The 18,638-nt window shown below is 40.4% G+C and overlaps 2 protein-coding genes across 5 annotated transcripts; one reads left to right on the top strand and one right to left on the bottom strand.

Annotated features, from left to right (window-relative positions):
• Nucleotides 1-3,176: 3,176 nt before the first annotated feature.
• On the bottom strand, nt 3,177-8,200 carry LOC102211724 (U2 snRNP-associated SURP motif-containing protein-like). Of its 3 annotated transcripts, XM_005722735.1 has the most exons (12): nt 8,064-8,198; nt 7,202-7,300; nt 6,981-7,095; nt 6,710-6,834; nt 6,559-6,629; nt 6,330-6,418; nt 6,152-6,187; nt 5,959-6,041; nt 5,625-5,790; nt 5,307-5,518; nt 4,905-4,948; nt 3,177-3,285 (listed from the first exon to the last, which is right to left on the bottom strand). In XM_005722735.1, the coding sequence occupies exons 1-12, from the start codon at nt 8,106-8,108 to the stop codon at nt 3,177-3,179; spliced, it is 1,194 nt and encodes a 397-aa protein (XP_005722792.1). In that variant the 5' UTR covers nt 8,109-8,198. The 3 variants fall into 3 exon arrangements, with proteins under 3 accessions (XP_005722792.1, XP_005722793.1, XP_005722791.1); XM_005722736.1 differs by lacking the exon at nt 4,905-4,948 and having other exon boundaries at nt 3,185-3,285; nt 8,064-8,197; XM_005722734.1 differs by lacking the exon at nt 3,177-3,285 and having other exon boundaries at nt 4,880-5,518; nt 8,064-8,200.
• On the top strand, nt 7,297-17,318 carry pcolce2b (procollagen C-endopeptidase enhancer 2b). 2 transcript variants are annotated; one of them, XM_005722738.1, is made up of 9 exons: nt 7,297-7,336; nt 10,021-10,129; nt 10,505-10,760; nt 11,723-11,847; nt 12,643-12,779; nt 12,880-13,043; nt 13,992-14,075; nt 16,399-16,566; nt 16,926-17,318. In XM_005722738.1, exons 1-9 carry the CDS (start codon nt 7,320-7,322, stop codon nt 17,054-17,056), a joined length of 1,191 nt encoding a protein of 396 aa, XP_005722795.1. In that variant the 5' UTR covers nt 7,297-7,319; the 3' UTR covers nt 17,057-17,318. The 2 variants fall into 2 exon arrangements, with proteins under 2 accessions (XP_005722795.1, XP_005722794.1); XM_005722737.1 differs by lacking the exon at nt 7,297-7,336 and adding an exon at nt 9,503-9,751.
• The last annotated feature ends 1,320 nt before the right edge of the window (nt 17,319-18,638 follow it).

Below are 18,638 nucleotides of genomic sequence, written 5' to 3'. Positions count from 1 at the left end.
CAATTATATGAGTCAAGTAATTGCAAAACCCTCACGCCAGCTATGATAACATAATGTAGGTAACAACTAATCTGACACTTTAAAAGGCCTCACCTTGAGATTCTAACTCTGCCTCATCCACTGCTTCCCATTTCGATGGTGCTACCTTGAAGGGAGCATCCTTGGACGGATCCACTATATTAACAGAAAGAAGAAAAAAAAGAAACGAACTGAGTCGCTGGGAAATTGATGGATCCAACAGCTCTTGGAAACATGCTTTGTTATTGTATGCACTACTCACAAGGTATTCCATCTAGGTCTTCTTCCATGGACTTGATAGGAACTCCATCTAGGTCATCCAGAGGGGCTCCATCGATTGGTGCCCCATCAAGGGGAACTGAGTCAATGGGCACTCCATCCACGTCCTCCAGTGGAGTACCATCTACATAATCCCCGATAGGAGCCCCATCAATGTCGTCTGCTGGCTCAGGCTTGATACAAATGTAGAGGAAAAAGAAAAAACATGGAAATTTAGTAGCAGCATGGTAAATTTTCAAAGCAATAATAATACAATAACTTTAATGGTACTGAAAAGACTAAATAATAAAGCCTCACTTACCTCCACAACAAGGCTTACAGGCTCCTTCTCCACAGCGAGGTTTACTAGACCAAGGAAGATGTTCTGCAGCTTGATAAGAAAAGGGTCAGGGTACACAGCCCAGTCCTCCCATGCCCGGAAACATGACATTACCCGTTGCTAGCGCACACACACACACACACAAAAAAAAAAGAAAAAAGAATTAGGACAAAAAGAGCTAAGTAACCTGGATGTTTAACTATATAAATTATCAAGGCTGTGAAGTTTACTTAACAAGACTTGGTACCTTGAAGTTTTCACACTGAAGGTGACCTTGTATTGTTTTGTAAGTTGCGTTTAGGTCGGCGAAAATCTGGCAGAGTTTTGTCTCAAAGCTATTACGAACAAGGAAAGAGCAATTTATTTCCTGGGAAAAAAGGAGTGACTAAGTGCAATTGATGATAATATGGTTCAAGTATACAAACGACATAACTTACTATTTTCTGTAGTAAGATGCATTGGCTACTTTGGCAGAAGAGTTATACAGCACATCAGAAACTAGATACAACCGTGCAATCTGAAACACATCAAAGAGCAAACCGGAGTTTATGATTCTGGAAGGGTTTTCGGGTAATTCTATAAACAGGTTGTTATCAAAGTCTTTCTCTTCTTTTGGTCAGTGTCTTGCCTTCTTGGGTAAAGGGGTCTTTAGGATGGAGAGGGACTCTGTGATACACTCCACAATTTCTTCAGCAGCTTCAGCATGGCTGAGACAGAACAGCATGGCCTCTGCAATATCTGCCCTCCTGGGAGTCAAACCACGCAGCATCTCCTCTAGTTTGTCCCGCTCCCTGCAGAGATGAAGGACAGTGAGGACAAAGTGCATTTAACCCAGCTGTTGTCAGCACTACTGTACTTTTCATATCTGTCTAGGGCTGTTCATATAACGATATATATCGGATGACAATATAAAAACATCTATGTTTCATTTTACGCTATCGTTTGTTTCGTGGTGTCGCAAAATAAACTGTTTACGGCAATATTTTTTCATCGTTTTGATGGTCACTGTAGTGGCTATATTAATTTCTTAAAGTTCTCTCTTTCTCTTATATGTAATATAACCACACTACGGATGGACAAGTGCCTGTTTTTATGCGTTGTCATTAGCAACAACGACGGTAAAACCATCACGTGTCCGCTTGTTTATGTTCCACATAAACCTTTCACAATAAAGCTCAAGATCCTCTTGAGACTTTTCAAAATAAACTGAATCACGTGAAAGAGTATGCAGATTATTTACGGATGAAAAGCAAAAAAGAGGCGTCAGGTGCTAAAAAATAAACCTTAGAGTCAAACGTTAGAACAGGCTTTTCCCCGCAGCACGCCGTGTAATAAACACTCACAAAGAAAACGGCGGCGTTACAACTTATGTCTAAAAATGCATCCTTTAATGCATCGGTTAAAACACTCGACTCCAGGTACACGATGCCCAGCTGGAAACACTTCATGCAAGTTGAGCTGCCAGAGATTCACAGAATTTACAGAAAATGTTAAATCTTTGTGATTTATATCATTATCGGGACGATAGATGTCTTATATCGGGATATGAGATTTTGGTCATATCACACAGCCCTATATCTGTCACAATAATAAAATAAAAGCCAGGACCAAAATAAATTAAAGCTTCATTTGCGTGGCTGCTTTTTTTCTTAATACACCTAAAATTTTAACAATAAAAGTCAGTGTTAAGAAAAAAAAAGTATTTCTGTCCACTGAAACTGTAGAGCTCCAGAGAGGGCATGTTGGGGTAGGCCTGGGTTTTCAATTACAAAGCACAAGTTTATTCCATTACAGTTGACAATTCAGGTTCTCACTTTGTGTTTTTACATTTACTTTCATGTTAGATTAGCAAAACTGTAGCAGTGCGAGTGCAGGCGTGAGCTGCGAGTTGATGTTAAAATTAATGGATATGCAGAGAAACTCGACTATCCTGCCGATTTCTAAATACTGAGTCACTACTCAGCAAAGTATTAACAGTTGTAACAACACTGGAGCAGGTGGGAACATCAACAAAGCCAATTAGAAATCAAAGCATGACTCCAGTGTTCCTTCAAGTAAAGACCTCAGAACTTCTGCAATTTAGCAAATACAACATAGATGTAACAGAATATAAACAAATATTCTTACTCTTCTTTTAAGCAGCCTTTCTTATTGGCCTCCTCTTCATCTTCCTCCTCCTCACCGTCATCGTAAGGACCATGGAGGTACGGATTAAGAGGAGGTGGGCGCCACAAAGAGCCATTTTTAAACATCCTAAAGTCATCTGTTCGCCATTTGGCTGGTGATTCACCCTGAGGAGGTAATAAATCACAGTGAACACATTGATAAAAAGAAGAAACTTAGTGGAATGGCTGGATCCCCCTGAAATTTTGCAACTTTTTTCAAGATAGAAAACTAACCTGCAGTATGGAGTAGAGCTTCCATCGGTAGTATACATGTGCTGGGCTCTGGTTCTCAAATAAAAACCTGTAATAAAAAGACATACACAACCTTTGTAACTCGGCACATCATAGAATTTTAGCTAACAGAATAACACTACATTTCTATTGTGCAGCTAAGCTCACCTGTACATGGGATTGTTGATCTCTCTGTTCATGATCATGGCTTCAAACATTGGTCCTTCACGCACCACAAACTCGATCATTCGATGGATGAGAGAGAGCAAATTCCTACAAGAAAAACACAGTTAAAGCAAACGGATTCAGACTGGACGGACTCTTGAACACTACTAAAACCTCCCAATTAAAGATTAATTTATTCTTGGTGGTCTGACGCACTCAACAGGCTGACTAGGCAAAGACAATTTATGTCACACAATGAAATGCTGCAAGCATAAATGCAGCTGTATTGACCTATTCCTGAATAATAAATTTCTACTGTGATATTATATACTTGGTACAGAACGATGGCTAAATCACTCTAAAATCTTACCACAATACCCATTTATTATTTACTATGGCGACGGTTTAAATGACGGGGAATATGAGACAACAGATGACTGTCAGAGTGTGTCACATGACCAGGAATAAATTAACCATCACTGTGGCTACACCTCTGGGCCTACATATAACATCAATGAATACACGCAAAAAATAAAAAATATGTATATAAAAACATTTTGTGACAGTACGACATTCATGTCAATTAAAAAAAAAAAAAGGAAAAGAAAAGAAAAGAAAAGCTTTTTTTATTGCATCTACTAAGGTCATGCCTGTGTTCTTTGAAGCTACAGTGCAACAGCTTTTAATTACATTGCACTGCTCGGAACCTTGATATAAAATATCTTTAAGTTCAAATTTCACAATGTGGGGGTGAGTGGAATTGGGAACAACAGGAGCGAGACATTAATAAGACACCGTACTAACAGGAATATTTGTCAGTACAGTGCCTTTCAATTCCCACTCTTTCCTACTAATGTAACGTGAAAAAGCAGTACATGATCTTTGGCTTAAAACGGGTTATCTACTAGTGGAGTTGGTACCGACTTAAAACTGTGCAAATGGGAACGTTAGAAGTTCTTCTGTGATAATTTGTAGAGGAAATAAATTGTGCAGGCTGCATACAATTAGCCTAAAGTGGCCAACAAGACAAAGGATGTCTTTCATTTGACAACACAAATCACATTTACTTGTATTGGAGCCGATCGTACCAATGACGGGGTAAAATTCTGTATACTTTCCCAATCCATCCCATGATGCTTTTCAGGTCCCTCGCTGCTGCAGACAGTTCAACTTGTGCTGCTCACCAAGGCCAATGTCAAAGGTCATATATAGACTAATGATGGCAGGTTTGGATTTGTCAGCAGGAGCCAAATTTACTGAGCTCCTCATAGTGACAGAGGCCAAGGGGGGAGACGGTCTGAGTGAGCAATGGTCAGAGAACAGGTTTTCACAACTACGGATCTAGAATCAGCAGATCATGTATGTAGCAGAGTACAACATCACTAAAGTTGAGAAACACGATTTAATGTCTATGTATGGAGTGGGACTGTGAAAGTAATGATCTTTTTCTCTAAATAGCATAGTTATTAAGATCTATAATGATGTTTGGCTACACATGTAAAGAAAATATGAATGATGGAGGGATGTGAAACAAACTTCAGTCAGTATTATTCTAGGTACTAGTATGAAGACGCCGTGCAGCTGCCTCAACCATTGCTCATCCACACTGACCAGCCCCCTGTAGCATGCAGTGATCAAATGATCAAACGTATTAGTTTCATTATGGGATGTTTTTTTTCTTTCTAAGTTTGTACACCAATTTAAAAAAAAAAAAGAAAAACATGTACCTTTCTGTTGGGATAACCACTTTGACTATGGCTTGCGACAGAGTCTGTATATGAAGTCACATCAGATAATAAACATAGAATGTGAGTATTGTTACAAAGGCAACAGGTGAAAAATATAAAAAATGCATTTAAAAAGTGCAAAAAGACAATAACTTTCCTTTCCTGCTGTCAGTTTTACTAGAGGCCAAACAACCCTGATACTTTACCATAGTAACACCTCTTTGTAACACTGAGCATTTTGCACACATTGACATTTGATAATGACACTTTCTTACACACAACAACTAATTCAAAATCTAAATCCTGTACTGACTTGCTTATTATGACTAACATCATACCACCACAATTAACAAAACATTGCCATATCCCATGAGAAAATCCTAGGCTGACGTATTGAATTACCTTGTCGAACTCCTCCTTGTTTTTAGGTGGAGGAAGCAGAGGAGCATTGGGGTTCTTTAGCCTCTCTCGGGGCTGTGCGTTGAATGGGAGGCCAGAGGGAGGCGGGGGGAGTGTATGTTCCATCATAGAAGGAGGGATATAGATGGGATGGGGTGGAATGGGCACACCTTTTCCCCATCCTAATTTCATCTCAAAGTTCATTATCATCTTTCCTATTATGGGAGTAAATGTGCATTCAATTATACACGCACATGTGAACTGGAAAGAAGATAAAAGGATGTAATATAACAACTTAATAAAAGAATTCGAGATTCGTACCATTTAAGTTTTTGAGTGCTCGCTCTGCATCCCTCCTGTTCATGAAAGCCACAAAGCCACAGTTCCTCTCCCGAGCCCTTTCCTCATCTGTCCTCGGCCACATGATTTTCACACTTGCCAGCGGGCCATACCGGCCAAACTCTTGGCACAGCATCTCTTCGTTCATCTATGAAGTAAATGATACAAATTGAGAAACACAGACATTGCATAAATATTTCCCATTCTGAATTAAGGGCATATGTAGCAAATTTCTAAGGAATAGCAACATGCTTAAGCCCCTCCTTTTATGGCATGCTTTACATTACTTCCACTTCATGCATGTTTAGATACAAACCTGTGGATTGATGTTTCCAAGGTACAAGTTAGTAGTGGATGGATCTCCAACGTCATGGGAACCTGGTGCACAGTCATCCAAAACTGCAGACACAGAGAAGAGAAAAGAATTTCCTGCTGCTGTCTGACAGGACCAACATTATTTTCTTAGCAAGATAAAGGTATTCACGGTCACTATATTAAGTCAAAATTACCACTGGACGGACGGTTTCTTCGTGAAGAACCATCCGCTAAAAGAAGCAGAAAAGCAGTATAAATTTTGTTTCAGGGTAGATGTGGACAAAGGGACAGAGGGTGGCGTAAGGCAGGAAAGGGCGCTGTCAGGCCAAGTTAGTGCACGTAAGGCAGTCACGCGACTTAAACAACACTTACAGGAGCGTCTTCCATCTGTCCCAGAGAGCGGTTCGAAGCGACTAACACGTCCTTTCATCTTGTGTCTTTCATCTCTCTCTTCCTGTATTCTGCAAGACACAGACACATATCACAGCTGATTAAAATCTGTGTTTAATATATTACAACTTTAATAACCACACCAAAAGTCTTAGGAACATCTAATCTCTGCCACTAAAATATTTTAACACCTTCCTGTGTTAAAACTTACTGTTTAAGTTCTTCTTTGAAGAGCTCCAAATTACTCTTCTTCTTTTCCTTTTCACTGGTCTTCTTTAAGCCCTACAATGAGGAAACCAGGTAAGTGTTATTCAATGCAAAAGTTAGACGAGATGCTTCTCATTCTCAGAAACAATACTTACATGCCGTTTGTCAAATGCTAAAAATTGTGGCGGGGTTTCCAAAGGCAGGATGCTTTTTGGTTGGGTCTCAAAACGTGACTTAGGCTTGTACAACTTTCCTCTCTTGTCATCAGCAGCCGCTTCCTCTGCAAGAAGAAAAAAATCTTTTAGTTTTCGCCCTGCAATCACATTACTATTTCAATTTCCAAAGTAAAAAAGGTTTGGTGAACTGTTCTTTAACATTTGCATATTTTGCAATCAGTTTGAGAAATATATAATGCAAAACGTATACCTTTCGTTGCATTTGCAATGCCACCACGGACAAAAGCTTTGACTTTTCCCTCCCCTCCTCCTTCAAAAGCAGCAAGAAACTCCTCATAAATTTCAGCTGCCGCTCGTTCATCTTCCTGAACACACACGCGCACAAAGGTGTCAAAGTAAATAAATCATATAAATCTCTAACAGCTATTACTCATGCAGAGAATATTGTGCAAAAGGAAAATCCATACTTACTTTTTTCTTTATTTCATCTTGTTCCTTTTTGCTGAGGGTTCTCTTTGCCACTGCCATCTTGCCAATGCTGAAAGACTTCAGTTTGCTCTCAAGCAGCGCCTGTACATGTCAACAAAGTATGGTTGTTTTCACCAGGTATTTAATAACCACACATTACGACTATTTAATAACTGGAAACAACCACGACTTGTTCAAGTAATGTTGAGTCCTGCTATTATTATTATGCCTAACAATTATCCCGTAAACAGGTAACTTCAGCGCGGACTGTAGCCGCTGGTTTATAAAGTCGGCTGTATTAAATAGGCGCCGGCAACCGTTACTCAGACATTTAACACTAATTATTTAAGTATAATACATTACACATTTACGACCAAGCTGCAGCTGGAGACCAGGAAAGATTAAGAAATTAGCTAAATTAACAAGAGGCCTAAGAAGTCGTCTTTTGGTGCAGCGCCACGGACTGAATGCATTGCGCTAAACGGCGAATGACGGTTAGGCCCCAGCTCCCAAATGCTTAATTTACTATTTCCACACTGAAATATACAACCAGTGTACGTCATCCAGAAGACAATGCACGTGTAAAGCTTGTGATTTGCGAACAAGTTTATTCCTGTGATAACTGCTTCCATTAATCCAGTTTATGGTGACCAACACATTAGCTTAGCTTAGCTACAACCAGCCAGTGTGGCTGCGGCGCTTCAGTTAGCCGTAGCGCGGCAGTGTTAGCAGACACTGTTGCGCACACTCCCTGTTGTGGTCTTTTACAGCAAACAGCTAGTGCTGTTAAAGGACAATATTATTTGCACAGTTCTCATTACAACAGGTGCAAGTGAGCTAAAACAACTACAAACTATAAGTTTACCTTAGCGCTAGCTTTCTGAGAGCCACCAGGCGTTCGGTCCGCCATCTTTTGTGGAACTGAAATGAATCGATCGCCGAGCTGATGATAGTGGCAACTGTGAAACTCCAGGCGTCGCAATCAATCACAGAATCGCCGATGCTTCCCTTCTCTCTTCTTTCAGTTTCTCAAGCGCGACACAAGGATTCAAAATTCTATCACGTACTAAAACTATAAATATGTATAAATTAATAAAATTAATACCACTATTACACTACGGAAGCGTAGAGCTGCCACCCAGGCAAAAGAAAAATACAAGTGTATCACGTTATAACGTGAAAGGTTTATTGTTCTAACAAGATACGTTTCCTGTTTGTACAATATACTATCATGTTTGTACAATATACTATCATGTTTGTACAATATACTTTTCACGTTTGAACAACATAATATCACGTTATTACAATATACATAATTATCACGTTCGTACAATATAGGATCACGTTCGTACAATATATTGTACGAACGTGATCCTATATTGTACGAACGTGATCCTATATTGTACGAACGTGATACACTTGTATTTTTCTTTTGCCTGGGTGGCAGCTCTACGCTTCCGTACTACGCTTCCGTAAACTCTCATTTGCTGCTCTAAGTGACTTCAATCTCACTCTATCCTTTTTGTTTGTTTGTTTTTGTCCCCACTGAAAATTCCGATGTGAATGGTGTGTATATGCCATAATCAGCATGCAGGTTCCGTATAATTCAAACTGCAGATTCAGACTAAGATATCAGGGTAAATAAACAAAGAATGAAGGAGCCTAAATATTACCACACGTGTACCAGTGCAAGAAAATAAGGTAATTTCACTATTCATGAAATTTAAAAACAAATGACATGGACTGAGCATTTCAAGAAATGCAAATGGACAAATAGGTAACATCTAAAATAGAAATAATAATTATATAATCAAATAAACAACATAATATGATGGAGAGAACAGCACATTTTTGAATTGGAATTTGAGTGATAATAAAATTGCTTACACCATAGTTTGTCCAGCAGGTGGTGCTCTCTTTCAATCCTCAGATGACCCCTTTGCAGCACACAACTCTAACAAGCCATATTTCATGTAATTGTATTTTGTATTCAGTTTATAGACATATATAAAATATAAAATAAAAAAAATAAGATTGGAGAACACAACACAAGTTGCCTCATTCACCTTTAGGCACATGCAGGTATTTGAATTCAGAAATATACACGTTGATCGGAATGTGAAACCATGCATAGATAACTTCTGGAGTCAAGTTTATTCATGCCATCTCCTTAAAGGTTTTTCGTTTTCCAGCCAACTAATGCAAGTGCCCACTCCCTCCCCTCCCAGCGCGTCTTTAACCCCCCCTGAGGGAAAAAAAAAAGAAAGAAAAAAAAAAAGAAATGTGCACCCTGCGCCCCGTCCCTCCTACCACGCAGAACAAACGCTATATTCATCTGCTTGCTTGAGTTTTCCGTTGCTGAAACTCCTTACAGGAGCTCCTGGGTACTTTTCCCCTCCGTTTTAGCCTGTTGAGCACAATGCCATTCACGCCACCGGGCGAAAACATGCGAAGCTCCTGCTCCGTTTTCCCAACAATGTGGAGAACATGCAGTATTTTTTGCGCATGGACTCTACTGTTCTTGACAGAAGTCTGTGCGCAGTCCCAGCAGAGGTACTTCTTTATTTACTTTTTACCCTAAACTCAAATTTTCTTGAAAGATTTATTAGATTAAAAAAGTAAGGATCCCATTTAGCCTTTTGAAAATCACCGTCAGATGACTGGAGTTGGAAGAATATTGTGCAGTATGGGCTGCCTCGGGACATGTGGCGAGGAACTGAATGCACTGAATCCAATGGATATTATCAACTTTGTTTTTAAATTTTGCTGTAATGCACCGTTATTATTTTATTTATATGTATAGAAAATATCTTTCTCCTCAGACCAATCTTTACATGTGGCGGAAACATCACAGGAGAGTCTGGAGTAATCGGGAGCCAGGGGTACCCAGGAGTTTACCCTCCAAATACCAAATGTGTGTGGAGAATCACAGTGAGTCCAGTTGTGTTTTTCATTCATAGCATATGATGACAGTGATAAAGCATTGTTCATTAAAAATAAATACAGTATGACAATCTTTGTCTTAGTCCAAACTCCTAATTTCCTTCTAAAAATAGTTAACCACAGCCGTAGTTAGCTTAGGGCAATCTTTGCTGAGTGGCTCTGTGATGTTTCTGTACTTTATTGCAGTGAAGCTGATGATTAGGTTGGAAAAACGGCATAAGCTGGGTTAAAATGCACAATTAGGTTAAATGTTTGAGAGTATTAAAGTAACAATATTCAGTATTTAGGTCTATGCTCTTTTGTTTGTTATGCCATCTAATAATAATAATAATTTAACTAAGCATTCTCCAACTCCCCACCCAGGTCCCGGAGGGCAAGGTGGTGGTACTGTCATTCCGCTTCATTGATCTGGAGAATGACAACCTGTGTCGCTATGATTATGTGGATGTCTACAGCGGCCATGTCAATGGACAGAGACTGGGTCGCTTCTGTGGGACGTTCAAGCCAGGAGCCCTTGTTTCCACAGGCAACAAGATGCTCCTGCAGATGGTATCCGATGCCAACACTGCTGGGAGTGGCTTCCTGGCTGTTTTCTCTGCTGCCCATACACATGAGCGAGGTAAGAAAACATGGGGAGAAGAAGAAGCTTGGGCATGCTTCCTCTTAACACAGCTGTCTTAGTCAAAGGTGCCAAGTTTGCAAGGGTAGCAGAACATCTTGCTGCTATCCAAGCATGTAATGCAGAAATATGTGGAGCTTCTGTAATGTTACTAAGAAGTAAATCTTACCTTGTTTGTATGCAGACACCCAGTAAAACAACAGGATGTATCCGTTCGTGTAGTGCTCAGTAAGAGCAGGTCTGTGGGCTAAAAGTCCATGTGGATTAAAAGAAATCTGCTTTTTAACTCTTCACGCACTGTGATGTGGAATTTCTCATGTTTTTTGGCTATTGTGCTGCAAGGCAAAGGTCAGAAATTTCACTTAGAGCCTTTAGCGTTTTACCTCACTGGGCCATCTACTGTTTTTAGAAGTTTAATGTCTGGTTTTCTGTACCGTAGGAGCTGACAGCTGTAGTGGACAGTGTCAATTAACCAGTCAGCCAGGCTCTTACACGCTGGCAGAGAGACTGTTGCTATCCTGTCTTTAAACATGGTTAAAACTCTGCTGCACCACGTGTCACCCATTTGTAGAGATTTGTTTTCTTCAATTTGCTAAATGTATTTTTTTACATGCTGGAAAGGCAGAATCAGTTAAAGTATATGTCATAAGGAAAGCGTGTTTTTAAGCGATTCGATCCTTTGAGAGTTTGTGTTTTTTCTGAACTGATGTTCCTCTGATGGCAGTTATTTTTAAACCCACAGATGACTAATGACAGACTTGCTTTTTATGGTGTTCATAACGACAAAAAGGCAGTGAGAGCCCCTAGACGCAGTTAATAACACGAGCACATTACTGACTCACCATTATAGCTTTTAAAAGATTGCTAAATAACATTCATTATTTCATTCAAGCAATAACAGGAGCAGAATTTAGCTAATTAATTGTGTAATCCTAGCACTAACTTCAGTCATTTCTCCTCAGGGGACCAGTACTGTGGAGGCAGGCTGGTTAAGCCCTCTGGGACTTTCAAAACACCCAACTGGCCTGAGAAGGACTACCCAGCTGGAGTGACCTGCTCCTGGCATATAGTAGCACCAAAGAACCAGGTCATACATTAAAAATTTTACTTAAAAAAATTAGTGAATGCAAATGTTTCTTTCTGAATAACTGGCCTCAAATTAACTGAAATTCCAGGAGATTGTGCAAAAGTTTTGAGTCACTCCTAATTTCTTTATATTTTGCTTCCAAGGAGACACTCTGTCTTGTCATTTTTTAAAGTGCTGTTTAACAATACTTCTTCAGGCTTTCTGGAGGGTTTTCAAAGGCTTTCTTTGAACATTGGCTGCTTTTTCACTCATTTTCAGGCCAGTCCTTGTACCTTAGCATTTTCAGGGGAATATCTTTGTTTGTTTGTTTCTTTATTAGGCCACAATATCTGTGCACCATTCAAATATCAAACACAGTTTGACAGGCAGAATATAGTATTTTTGTAACAACAGAGTGATTCCCAAAGAGTTTTTAGAGGAAAATTGTCATATCTTGACATGGTGTGTGTTGTGTGCTTAGAAAATCTGAGGAAACTGGAGAAGCTATCCACAGCAGAAAAACAGAGTTTTGTAAATCAATGAAGATACAGAAGTTTTTCATGTAGTCATTTTTCCGTGCATGTTTTCCCTCTATATCAATGATGAGTAAATGCCAGTGGCGGAATAACACTCTATTGAAATAAAACATTGCAAGTTACCTGAGCCGTTCTTTTAAGAAATCTCAGTGAGTCGCAGGTGGAGTATATCTTTTCAAAAATGACAGCATACACTTTAGTCAGATGATGCACCCTAGGGCCTGTTATAAGCTTCTGCTAGAAAAAAGAGGAATACTTTATAACTTGTCTCCTGCTGCAGATTATTGAGGTGAAGTTCGAGAAGTTCGATGTGGAACGAGACAACTACTGCCGCTACGACCACGTCTCCATTTTCAACGGGCCGGAAATAAACGATGCGAAGAGGATTGGCAAATACTGCGGAGACAGCCCCCCAGCGTAGGTGATTTCTGTCATGCTGTAGAGTTCATTTTCACTAAACCATCATGTGATTTCATCTCAGTTCATCCTCAGTCTGCTTTCCCGTGCTGCTCTGTAGGCCGGTGTTGTCGGAGGGGAATCAGCTCCTAATCCAGTTCCTGTCAGATCTCAGCCTGACTGCCGACGGCTTCATTGGGCACTACAAATTCAGACCAAAGAAATTCCCCACCACAACAGTACTGCCTGCAACTACCACACAGCCAGTCACCACCAGGCCAATACGTAGGTAGCAGCTTATATTCAATAGAAACCATTAAAAAACTTCTAACATCCACAGACTTCTAATATCTGCATTAGCTGATTTGACTGTATTTGCTTTGTGCTGCTGGATTCTTTGATAACATGTGGGATTTTATCTCCTTCTTTCAACTTGAGAAGGATCTAAAATCTGCTTCCAATAGCAAATGTAGGCAAGAGAAGGAAAGAGCGAGGTGCTTAAGTAGTAGTACAGTGTGCTGCTTGTGGCCATGCATTCTGCTACTGTCCCCACACATGTGGCTCACATAAGAGCAAATGCTCTGCTCACGTAAATAGATTATAGCAGTCAGCCAGTGAGTCAATAGAACATACCGGAAAGTGTAGTCCAATTACAGATGCAGCCAAGCACATGTTGTAACACAGCATATGCTAAAACTATGTGTTATGCTCATAAGACTTTTCTCTTGTGTAAACTGTACATAACACAAGGGGTGGGCGTGCGTCTGCACCTGCAATCACAGCTCATTTTCATAGTCAGACTCGCATTCCCACACATTGTTGTTTTTTTCCGTCACTCAGGCCAGGTTATTTTGGCGCCCCCCTGCTATGATGTCATGCTGTGTCACTGCTTTCTGGTTGGCTTATCTCCCCCTCTCACCCGACTTTTCCCTCCACAGTAAGAAAAATATTTGCACAGTCACATTGTATTTACTTCAAGCCTCAGTTCTTTCCTTTATGGATTCTCTTCTATCTTTAACTTCAAAAACAGACGTTCCCTCGCCACATAATCGAGCTATTGTCTGTGATACTGACAGCCATCCATCTGTAGAGACACTCGTGTTACCAAGAATACTCAGTAAATAGGCTGCAGCAGAAGCAGATGGCAACATAACTTACATGCCCGCGTCACTGGCGGGCAAAATTACAGAGGCTGATTTTTGTGTGTGTGTGTTTCTTTTTTTCTCTGTGCAGCTCTGAAGTACTCTGTTGCCCTGTGCCGGCAGAAATGCAAAAGACAAGGAACGCTTGAGAGCAATTACTGCTCCAGCAATTTTGGTGAGAACATAAAAGCTTACTGTAACTTATCAAAAACCACATTAAGCCATAGTCACTAATACATTCCAGCCATTTTTGTATCATTTAACATATCTGCTTTCACAAATACTAATCCTAAACAGCTTGAATTGCAGATTCTCTGAAGATATATATGAGTAGACCCCATGCTGACAGCCAAAACTCCCCTTAAGTAGCAGTTTATAGTCCTGATTATGTTGCTATCTTTGCTCTGTGATTGTTTTTCCCTTACACATCTCAAAGACTTCCTTGATAGCCTGTCAAGAAGTGAATGATTGCATACAGTAGGGCACGGTTACCTGTAGTCTAAACACACACTCATACTCAGCCACTGACTGTAGGCAAAGTGGCAATAAATGAAGGCGTTTATTCAGGCTCGGCAATCTGACACATGCGGTTTGTGTCGAGGAAAAGGGGGAAAAAAGGAAAGACGAGTGATGTGGCGGCGAATGCAGAAAAAGTCGCTTTTATGTGATCGGCGCATCTGAGTGAAACAGGGAGACGAGACATGACAAGGCTGAAAATAGCTGGTCCAATCACTGCTGGTATTTTAAAATAATCAAATTATGTGGCATCTACACATTAAATCATCAAATACAGCTCGCTGGTTTATGTAACAGTAGCAACAGATATAATAGCACGACTAAAACAGGCAGTCCTCTGGCTAATTTCATCCCTGTCAGGAAATGAAACAGGCAGCATGTGAAGTCCAGACGCATTGGTACCATCAGGTTAAAGAATCCTGTTCATGCTGAATGAGCCGTGCCTCCTCCTCCACTCCACCGGCTCCAGTATCACTCAGCTGTCACTGCTAAACGTCACTTCTCCACCAGCCGTGGAAACAAACGGCAAAACTGTATGTTTTTCTTTTGTGAGAGCTGGTCTGTCTAAACAGGAAATGGCTGAAACTTCACCCCGCACACTGGTCGCATTGTTTAAGCAGAATCAGTCAGGAAAATAAACCTGGAACAAAGTAGCAAAGTATCTCTGCTCTGAGCAGTTAAACTGTCAGATGATTTATAATGACGTTATCACCTTGATTTCTTTCTGTCTGTGTGACACTAATGATGTCCCACGTTCAATTTCCTCTTGTTTGATAGAGTTGGAATTCTTTGATGTTGTATTAAAGGGAGCTTTTACCTTATAGATGGATAAGGAAGCTTTAAAAAAAAAGGTCACAAGGGTGTAGCGCTCACAGCCTGAAAGGAAATGTATAGAGTCTATGCTGTTAATCCACAGTGACATTTTTAAAGACAGGCTGCACTTCAAAGAAGCGGAGTTGAGATGTAGCACGCACATATTGTTCACAGCTCTCTCAGATATGAATATGATAACCAAACGTGAATGTGAGGATGAGGGGCTAGTACTGGCAGTTGCCATAATTTATTAACAGAGGGATGTTCAACATAGCATTTCTGAACATTCTGGTTTTCTTTAGAAAGCATAAATAGTTTCTTTTTGCACACAACAATTTAATTAATTCATAGAAAACAAAACCCAAACATTTCTAGGGTCAGTATTATTATACAAACGGACTTTTTTATTGAGCCATAGCACAATCACTGCTGTGATTGTGCTATGGCTCAATCGCAGCAGAGTTTTAACCATGTTTAAAGACAATTGTTGAGGCTCACTAAGCAGGAGGTGGATATACAAAGTTATCACAGTGTTTCCAAGTGTCTAAAACTGGAGTGAGAAGCATCATCAAGAGTTTCAAAGAGAGCCACAGAGTACAGAACAATGTTGGAAGAGGTAGGAAGTTAAAAATTTCAAAGAATCTGGAAAGAAAAATAGTGAGAGATGTGCCTAAAGACCCCAGAACAAGTGCCAAGACAAAGCAAGACCAGCAAAGTTGGATATTATAGTCTGTGCAAGGTTGGAGGCCAAGTAAAACTCCACTTTTTGCAGAAGAGACGCTTTAAAACCACTTCAATTCATTTTTAAGGAATCAAACCACAACAACGGTTGCCTTTACATTGCAAGGTAAACCATACAATAGTACAGAGAAAACAGTGAGAACCCAAACAATCAGATGACCCCTATGAGCAAAACCTTTGGCAACAGTGGGAAAGAAAAACTCCCTTTTAACAGGAAGAAACCCCCGGTTGTGGGTGAGGGGAAGAAGACTGAGGTACTGTAGCACTTGCGGGAGCCATTGCAGTTGTAGTTTTCTGTACAAGAAAATGTATCTGTGGATTTTACATGTATGTATTCTGTCTGTATAGGCTTTTTTGGGGAGTTATATACACTATTTTTCTAAGAAATGTTTCAGTAATTTTTCATCTGCTTTTTGTGTTTACAACAGTGATAACTGGAACTGTTATTACAGCGGTGATTAGAGGTGGAAGTATGCACGCCACCGTCTCTATTATCAACGTGTATAAAGAAGGCAACCTGGCAATCCAGCAGGCAGGAAAGACAATGAGCACCAAGATCGTTATCCTGTGCAAAAAGTGCCCAGTTATCAGAAGAGGTGAGTGTACAGCGTAGAGATGAAATACATTTTTCTCAGTGTCCTCGATATAATTTTCCCCCCCGGTTATTATCTGCAATATGATGACATTGTATAGATGCTGGTTGACTGTTTTGAATAACTTATGGCTCTGAGTTTGCCTCCTGTGATGCGCTGTCACTCTCAGTTGAGGCGTTAGGTGAGCGGCAGAACTCACTGTCCAAACAGTCAATTCAACTCTAAGTACTGTAAGTTTATATGTATGCATATAAACATATAGTATACAGACCTGCTGTGGGCAGATTCTCACATTTTGGCCTCCCTGAATGTCTCTGCCATTCTGCCACTGCATTCAGGTTTTTTTTGTGTGACCTCACTAGGCTTGAACTACATCTTCATGGGCCAGGTGGACGAGGAGGGCCGTGGAAAGATCGCCCCGCACCACTTTGTTATGGCGTTTAAGACAAAGAACCAAAAAGGACTCAACGTTTTGATAAACAAGCAGTGCTGAGTTCCGGTAGCTCTGGTGATCTTCTGTTAACTGGTCTGCTCAAGGCTCATCTGTGGATGGAAATTATTACATGAAAAAACAAAAGCAATCTCCTTCTCAAGAACACAAACGAAGGATATGAAAACAAATCTGAATGCGTTTGCGGAGCTGCCGCTGCAAATCATGGAAACTACATGATTTTATTCAGTTGATGGAAACTTTGTGTGTTCAGTCATTTTCCTGTCCAGTTACGGTAAAAAGAAAGTACATCCTCTGTCACTTCTTATATTTTATGTGTTAGGATAATAAATACATTTAAAAAATGTAATCAAATTTATTTATTTAGCAAAAAACAAGTCAAAAGGTAGAAGCCACTTGTAGAACAGCCAATTTCAGTAGGTTAGTAAGAGTCAATAGCTTTAAGAACCTATTTTAGCAGCAATAACTAGAAATTAGTTGTATGACTTTTCAGTCTCACATCCTTCTGGATGAATTCTTAAGATCCTGTCCAGCACTGGACTTTGACTGGGCCACTGTATCACCTTGATTCTTTTTTTTTTCAGCAATTCTGTTGTAGATTTGCTGGAATGTTTGGGATCATTGTCCTGTGCCAAGTTTAGTGAAAACCAAACAGCATATAAGCATGAAGACCTCATACAGGCTGCCAAGTACTGCACCATAGTGGAGGGGTGATGATCACAGGACCTGGACACTGTGCAGTCACTGAGCTCACCGTGAGCTCTCTATACAAAAGGACGACCAGTTTCAGCCCCGCATTAGCTGTCAGAGAGATGGCCTCACATTTGACTGTAGAATATTTTGGGATACAAAGGAGCTTTGATATGCTGTGTGTGGTTTTTGACAAACGTGAGACTGTGGATTATGACCAAACACTCACTTTGGTTTCACGTGTCCAAAGCACATTGTTCGAGAAATCTTGTGGTTTGTTCAGATATAGCTTTCCAAACCTAAGCCATGCTTAAGTACTTTGGATGAGAGGAGGCTTTTGCCTTGCAACCCTTCCAAATAAGCCACACTTGTTCAGTCTCTGTCTAATTGTGCTACCATCCAGTTTACTGAGGCCTGTAGAGTCTGAGATGTAGCGGCCTGACCTTGAAGTGAATTAGCTGGGATGTCCACTCCTGGGAAGATTGGCACCTGTGAATATTTTTAATGACTGTATAGAACAGGGATGTCAAACACAAGGCCCGCGGGCCAGAATTGGCCCAGTGACCAGAATCGGCCTGAAAAGATTCCAATCTGGCCCACTGGCCGGCTTCGGAAATAAACACACTTACACACACAAAAACATGCATCCTTGCCGTAGAGCAGCTCTCAGCAACAGTTTCTTCTCTAAGATCATCGCTGATGTCTTTCCTCTTTGGCTTTGTGTTAACACACAGCTGAAGACACCAGACAATAGAAAACTGCCAAAACTTGCGTGTCACATAGGGGCTCACACTCGATGACGATCAGTTCATCGAATGCATTGGTTAGCAGCTGCTTTCTCCTCATTGGCATCTTAACTCACATGTAAGCAGTAAGGGTGTACATACTGCTCCTGCATTTAAGGGTTAGTTTTTGTGTAATATGTCATGTTTTG

This window comes from Pundamilia nyererei, unplaced genomic scaffold (assembly GCF_000239375.1).
Source record: "Pundamilia nyererei isolate P.nyererei 1_Seehausen unplaced genomic scaffold, PunNye1.0 scaffold00007, whole genome shotgun sequence".
NCBI classification, from domain to species: Eukaryota; Metazoa; Chordata; class Actinopteri; order Cichliformes; family Cichlidae; genus Pundamilia; species Pundamilia nyererei.
The sequence above is the reverse complement of the archived record's forward strand: the minus strand, read 5'-3'. Positions and strand labels throughout refer to the sequence as shown.